Source organism: Chrysochloris asiatica, unplaced genomic scaffold, assembly GCF_000296735.1.
Source record: "Chrysochloris asiatica unplaced genomic scaffold, ChrAsi1.0 scaffold00067, whole genome shotgun sequence".
Taxonomy (NCBI): Eukaryota; Metazoa; Chordata; class Mammalia; order Afrosoricida; family Chrysochloridae; genus Chrysochloris; species Chrysochloris asiatica.
This window is the reverse complement of record NW_006408585.1, coordinates 14,285,691-14,292,251: the sequence shown is the minus strand read 5'-3', so window position 1 is coordinate 14,292,251 and position 6,561 is coordinate 14,285,691. Positions and strand designations below refer to the sequence as shown.

At 44.2% G+C, this 6,561-nt stretch overlaps 1 protein-coding gene across 1 annotated transcript in view; it reads right to left on the bottom strand.

The window, feature by feature from the left end:
- DLGAP5 (discs, large (Drosophila) homolog-associated protein 5) overlaps positions 1-4,721 on the bottom strand; it is a 54,226-nt gene extending 49,505 nt beyond the window's left edge. Inside the window, exons 1-2 of the mRNA XM_006864645.1 lie at positions 4,693-4,721; positions 2,286-2,521 (exon numbers count right to left, since the gene is read on the bottom strand). Coding sequence (XP_006864707.1) covers positions 2,286-2,520 — 235 coding nt within the window. The 5' untranslated portion in view covers position 2,521; positions 4,693-4,721. The remainder of the gene's footprint in view (positions 1-2,285; positions 2,522-4,692) is intronic.
- Positions 4,722-6,561: the final 1,840 nt, after the last annotated feature.

Below are 6,561 nucleotides of genomic sequence, written 5' to 3'. Positions count from 1 at the left end.
TATAAAACGTCCATCTTTTTCAGCGTTTCCATCACCATTTATTCCTGCTTTATTTTACTGTAAACTAGCTCCTGCTGTTTTTAAGTGTCATGTATTGGGCTTCTGAGATGGTAAATCTTTGCCTCATCATTCTCCCTTGGTGCCGTGGATGGGCTCAAACCTCTGACCTTATGGTTCACAATTCTGTGCTAATCCTACAGAGCCACTGCATTCCCCAACATAGCTCCTACAGTCTGCTATATGACACAACTAAATAATGTCAAAGACGCTTTCCAGTTCTCATCTTCCTTTTCTGAAACATTCCTTGCGTTCTAAGATACTTTTTTTTCCCCCCCAGAGATTACTCCTTTATTCCTTAAAGAATACTCTTTATTTTAGCTCTCCCCATCCTAATGGCCCCCAATTTTTTCCTGGTAAAATGCAAGGATAAAAATTCTTTGATAACCTCTCAAAAAATGGTTCCATTGGCAAACTTATCCTAATATCATGGATCCTTTGATTTTTATGTTTCTTATTGATTTATCTTGTCAACATTTCTTTTACCATAGCTTCAGGAGAACTTCAGGATTCCTATAATGCATGTTCCTGCAAAGATTTAAAGTCTAGAAAACCCTACTCAGGGTCACTGAGTCGGAATTGACTAGACAGCCCTTAGCAATAGCACTACTCACAGAGTCCATTCTGAGTCACAGGCCCTAGAGGAAGAGAAGAACTGGCCCCCAGGTCACCAAGGCTGTAATCTTTATGGTAGCAGTGGGCACGTCTTTCTCCTATGGAAAGGCTGATGAAGGCTGATGACTTTAAACCGCCAAATTCAGGGTTAGCAGCTGAGCGCTAAAGCACTGCGAAATCAGGCTCCTTAGAAAGCGCTATAGGACTCAAACCAAACCAAACTCACTGCTGTTGAGTTGATTCTGACTTACAAGAACCCTACAAACCACAAGATCATCGGTTCAAACCTACCAGCTGCTCCTCGGAAACCCTGTTCAGGGGTGCCATGAGTTGGAACTGACCCGACAGCACTTAACAACATGGGACAAGGTAGAAGGGTTTCACAGGGTTTCTGAGACAGTAGTAAAGCTTTATGAGAACAGTCAGCCTCATTTGTTCTCACTCATAACAGCTGGTGAATTTTGAAATGCTGACCTTGAAGTTAGTAAGACAATGCTAACCCACTACACCAGCAGGGCTCCTTGTAAGCATTGCATAAAATAAACCGTATTAGCCTATCTAGAGGGAGCTCTGGTAGCGTAGTGGTTACGAATCGGGCTGTGAACCTTAAGGTCAGCGGTTCGAAACTACCAGCCGCTCCGCGGGAGAAAGATGAGGCTTTCTACTCCCGTCAAGATTTACACCCTGGGAAACCCTGTACAGGGTCGCTATGGGTCGGAACCGACTCGACGGCACTTAACAACAACAACAGCAGCCTATCCAGGGACTTCCATAGTAATTACACTAAACAAACAGTATTTATTTGTACTGAAATACCAAGTGATCTGGAGCCCTGGTGTGGCACTAAGGGCTCCAGCCGCTTCTTAGAAACCCAATATAGGGTCACTATGAGTTGGAACAGACTCAAAGGTGTGAGAAACTCCCAGACTGGTCCCTCATCAGGAATAAGGGTAACCAAAAACCCAAGAAGTTACTCACTGGCCAGGGCACAGACTGTCGGCTGACGTGTCAATTAGAAAAACCCATGTATAAACAGGTGAATTAGGGGAGGGGGAAGAAGTCTGTTCAAAAAGTAGAAACTTAAATAAGGCTATAACCATCAAAGGAAATAGGTGATGTCCAGGAAGACTGTTCACCCCGTAGTACTCAGCCAATGAGGAACTCGGGGAGGGACTCACAAGCTAGGGCATGAAAATACTTGTGAAACAGCTGTTGGGCACACCAGTTATCTTGTCTTCTGGGCTTGAGCGCCAGATTTTGCAAAATCGACTAGTAAAGCCTCACTCTCACTGAAGTAGGTATAAAATGGATTTCTTTCAGCATTCGTTGGTAAAAACTCATGATAACCCATCGGTAGCCTCATATGGGATAAGATCCATCGGGGTAAGGTCCTAGTCAGGGGTTTTTACTGATCCACCAATTACCAAGGGGAACTGAGACGGTATGGGGTGTTGACAGCTTTCTCACAACTGCACTTAACCACCACCACCAAGTGATTTACAAAGGTATTTGAAAACTCTATTCTTCGGGTCTGAGTGTTTTTATACTCAAGTTTTAAACCAACCTTTGGTGACTCTTCAAAGTTCTTCAAACTACAATAGACGTTTACTTACTTGGCTTGACACTGGACTTTTCTGGAACAAGTTGAGATGTCTCATCTAATGGAGCAAGAATTCTATTTTCCAAGATTGGAATGTTGCTATCTTTCAAACCAACGTGTCTATTTCGCTCATATTCCTTATGCCTGTTTTCTTTCTGGCACAGTGATTTCCTGTGAGCAATTTTGGTTCTAATCATGTTAGTACTTAAATCTTTCCTGTGTCGATTGGCAAAATGTAATGAAGACATCCTGTCAGGGAAAAAAGATGGAGGTCAGCTCACATGCTTTTCCTTATTTAAAAAAATCCAATATTTTCACCTCCTGTCCCATCTCACAGGCTTTTGAAATAAAAACATTGAAATACAAAATGAGATAAATATGTGACACTGGAGAGGGGTTAGGACGTTAGGACAACTTATTTTGGGATGTTCACACACACCAGCTGCTCCCAAGAAACCCTACACAGGGTCCCTGTTGGTCAGAACAGATTGATGGCACATAATAACAAGTAGGAACTTTGAGGACCAAGGTATGTATTTTCACTCATGTCATATACATGTGAAAGCATGAGGTATATATTTTCAATCATCTCATGTTGTTGTTGTTGTTAAGTGCCGTCGAGTCAGTTCCGACCCATAGAGACCCTGAACAGGGTTTCCGAGGCTGTAAATCTTCATGGGAGCAGAAAGCCTCATCTTTCTCCCACGGAGCAGCAGGTAGTTTCAAACTACTGACCTTGAGGTTTGCAGCCTGATTCTTCACCACTCCACTAACAGAGATCCTTTATGCATGTGGAAAGCAAGACAGTGCGAAGAATTGATGCATTTGAATGAGTGTGTTGGTGCAGAATACTGAATATGCCATGTGCATGTGCTGTAGGATAAGCACTTGTCCACAAAGTCGGTTTGAACCCTAAGGTTGGAGGCTCTTTGGACAACCTATATGGCACTTAACAACAAGGAGCCAGAACAAACAAATCTGCATTGAAAGAAGCCAGGATGTACTTCAGACCTGCAGGAAGAGTTTAGGTTAAAGAGGAAGACCCTAAATGAGATGGATTAACACCAAGTCAGCAACAAACCACTGATTATGAGGAAGGCATAGGACCAGACAGTGTGTTGTTCTGTGTAGACAGAGTCACTGTATGTCAGAACCTCCTGGAAGGTATTTAACAACAACAAACAGAAATTTGTTTGAGACACTCTTTAAAAGGAAGTTAGAGACTCCTGCTTACCATTGAGGGCACAGGGGTGGGGTGGGGGGGATGTAAAGTAAAGGTGAATACAAGGGAATTAAGTGAAGTTTCCTTAGCTACCTTCCCCTAAATACAGAAAAGCTGGCATTTCCTCTGGAATGGGGAGGTAGACGTGACATAAGGAAGGAAAAACAGTGTGGAACAAGAAACTTGGTTCAAATTTTAGTCTGGTTTCTGAAAAATGCCCTTTGCAATCTCTAGCAATCCAGGGTGTCTTTGTTTTGTTTTTGTTTTTTTTTAAAAAACTACAGGCAGGCAATATTTCCTTCTGCAGTTAGTCAGTTCTAGCTCCTAGCAGCGCTATGTACAACAAAACAAAAAGCACTGGCTAGCCTGCCCGCCACCATCTTCACATCCTGTAGCTTCCCAAGCCCAGCCCAAAACCACTGAGCCATCAATGCTGCTTAATAATAACCACAATTCCTTTACAGGCAGTTACTATTGTCTCCCTGAACAGAAGAGGGCCATTAACTGCACATCAAACAAGTGGCCGACTGGGAGCGAGTCTTCCAGACGAGAGAGCGTTCGTTACTCTCCCGCCCCCTAGAGGTTCTCACCTCGGGCGTTTTTAGTTGTCACCAGATCTGACAGGAGCTATTGGAATTTAACGTAAGGCAGGGAGGGATGCCAAACGTCCCGCACTAGGAAGAATTTTCATCACCCCAAAGGCCAACTTGCGCCCGATAGAAAAAACTGCTACATAGATAAAGTTGTTGTTGTGTGCAATGGAGTCGGTTCCGACCCATAGCGACCCTGCACAGGGTTTCCGAGGCTGTCAATCTTTACGGGAGCGGAAAGCCTCATTTTCCTCCCGCGGAACAGCTGGTAGTTTTCGAACTGACATTAGCAGCCCGATTCGTAACCACCACGCTACCAGAGGTCCTTACATATAGATCCTAGCAACAAATATATTTTACAGCCTCGGAAACCCTGTATAGGGTCGCTATGTGTCGGAACCGACTCCACAGCACATAACAACATAGACCATAGCAACAAATATATTTACTCTTCTGAAGGGCTGTGTTATCAGCTTAGAGAAAGGCAGGTAACACGGTTCCCAGAAAGAGGTCCATCTCGCAGCCGCGTCCTCAGACCCTTCTAGACGTCCTAAGCAGTCACCGGAAGCGACCAAAGACCTCCCTCCAGCTCCCCAGCACCCACCTACCTGAAGCACCTTCTAGTGTGAAACCTCAACCAAACTAAAAAGAAAAGAAATTCTAATAACTACAACTCGGTCTGAGAGACCACAGCCGCCGGGAAGCCTGCACGCCTACTCCCCGAACTTCCGCCAAATTCAAACTTCCCGCATTTGGCTTCTAATTGGACGGACTTTTGCGTACACTTCCGGGAAAGGTATCCGCCTTTTCCCTTCGAGCAGGCTTGCGATTGGTTTGCCCCTGCACTATTTGAATTGATTGAAAGTTGAAGGAACCGTTCATAGCTTGGGCTTGAGCAGGAGAAAGAAGTGGGCCGGTGACTAAGAGAAGAGTTGGGGCTGCAGGTTCTCTCTAACCTGGCGAAGGATGCTCAGGCCGAGGACGGCTGCGAGTGGCCTAGGGGAGTACGGCTGGGTTGCTGGGCCCGCTTCTGCTGAGTTTCCTGGATTCGCCTTGAACTCCAGAGTTTCGGGGATACATCCAGAGGAAAGACCAAAGAACCCTCTGGGAAGCATCTGAGACTCGGCTTCGAACTCAGAGTTTGCAGGGCTTTAAAAAAATTTCTATACTTACTAACCATGTTTAGTTACACAAATCTCCAGAGGTTATTAGAATGCTTTACGTAACGTTTTAAAGGAAGGGCTTGTTGTTGTTGTTATGTGCCGTGGAGTCAGTTCCGACTCATAGCGACCTTGTACAGGATTTCCCAGTCTGTAAATCTTTACAGGAGCAGAAAACCTCATCTTTCTCCCGCAGAACAGCTGTTTTGTAGGAAGCCCACAGAGGTGAAGTGCCATTCTCATCATATCCAGAGGTCATTCTATTTTTGTTGTTTGCTTTGGTTGGGTCAGCCCACACACACAAATCAAAATGCTGCCCTCTCTTACGCCATCCTATAATTTGTTGTAGAATACATGATTGTAATGAATAGGGTTCTTTGGGTAGTTTTTAGAGGTTTCCTTCTAACATAACTTGTTATTGCCGATGTTAACTTTCAGCACCTGGCTGATGTAGTGTTTGCCAGGTTTCGTCACTTAAAGCTACTCTGTCTACTCCTTTTCCATACTTTCAAAATGACTCTTGAAGGAAGCTAGTATGTGCAGTTAAGGAGTAGACAGTTATGCCCCACCTCCTGAGGACGAAGTATCTACATAAGTTATTTGGAATTCTTCTGCATGAAAGATTTGTCTGTTCTGCCCCATTATTTATTTATCCAGTCATTTATTTATGTCAGTATGGACTCATAGATGTTTTCTTCTACTTTGGATTATAATCCAATACCACTTGATTGTGCTGCTCAAATTGTTCCACCTTTGACCACTGGATGCTCTTTAATTTGATTCCTGTTTCACACTGATTGACGTAACTCTAACACTATGGATCTGTTTGAGCAGTTACTTTCTGACACTACAGGATCCCTTGTGCTCACTCTTCCCCCTGCCCCAGATTGTTTTTATTCAAGAATGATATTAGAAATCAAGATCTGGTTGCTAGCTGTGCTACTTGGGAGTCTCTTCAGTTTATATAGAGGGAAAATATAAAGGGGCTTCAGAAGTTGCTGGAAAAATAGGAGTAAAAGGTTATGGGATTTTTCTGAGAACACATGAGCAAGCATGTAAGCTTGCTGGCAACCACGTTGGTCTACTGGTGAGTGGAAGAGGGAGAAAGAGCAATGAAGAAATGGGCTGAGTTCAGCCACATTTTGTAGACTCCTGTTGATCTGGAGATGACAGAAGAAGAAGGGCTGGTTGGTCCAAAGTATGGTGAGACCTGGAGACTCCTGAGCCCATGGACAAGGACATAGCCACAGAGGGCTAGAGCTGAGAGTGAAGCATCCAGCTGATATGAAGTGAGGGGGGAGACATACAAGAGCACCC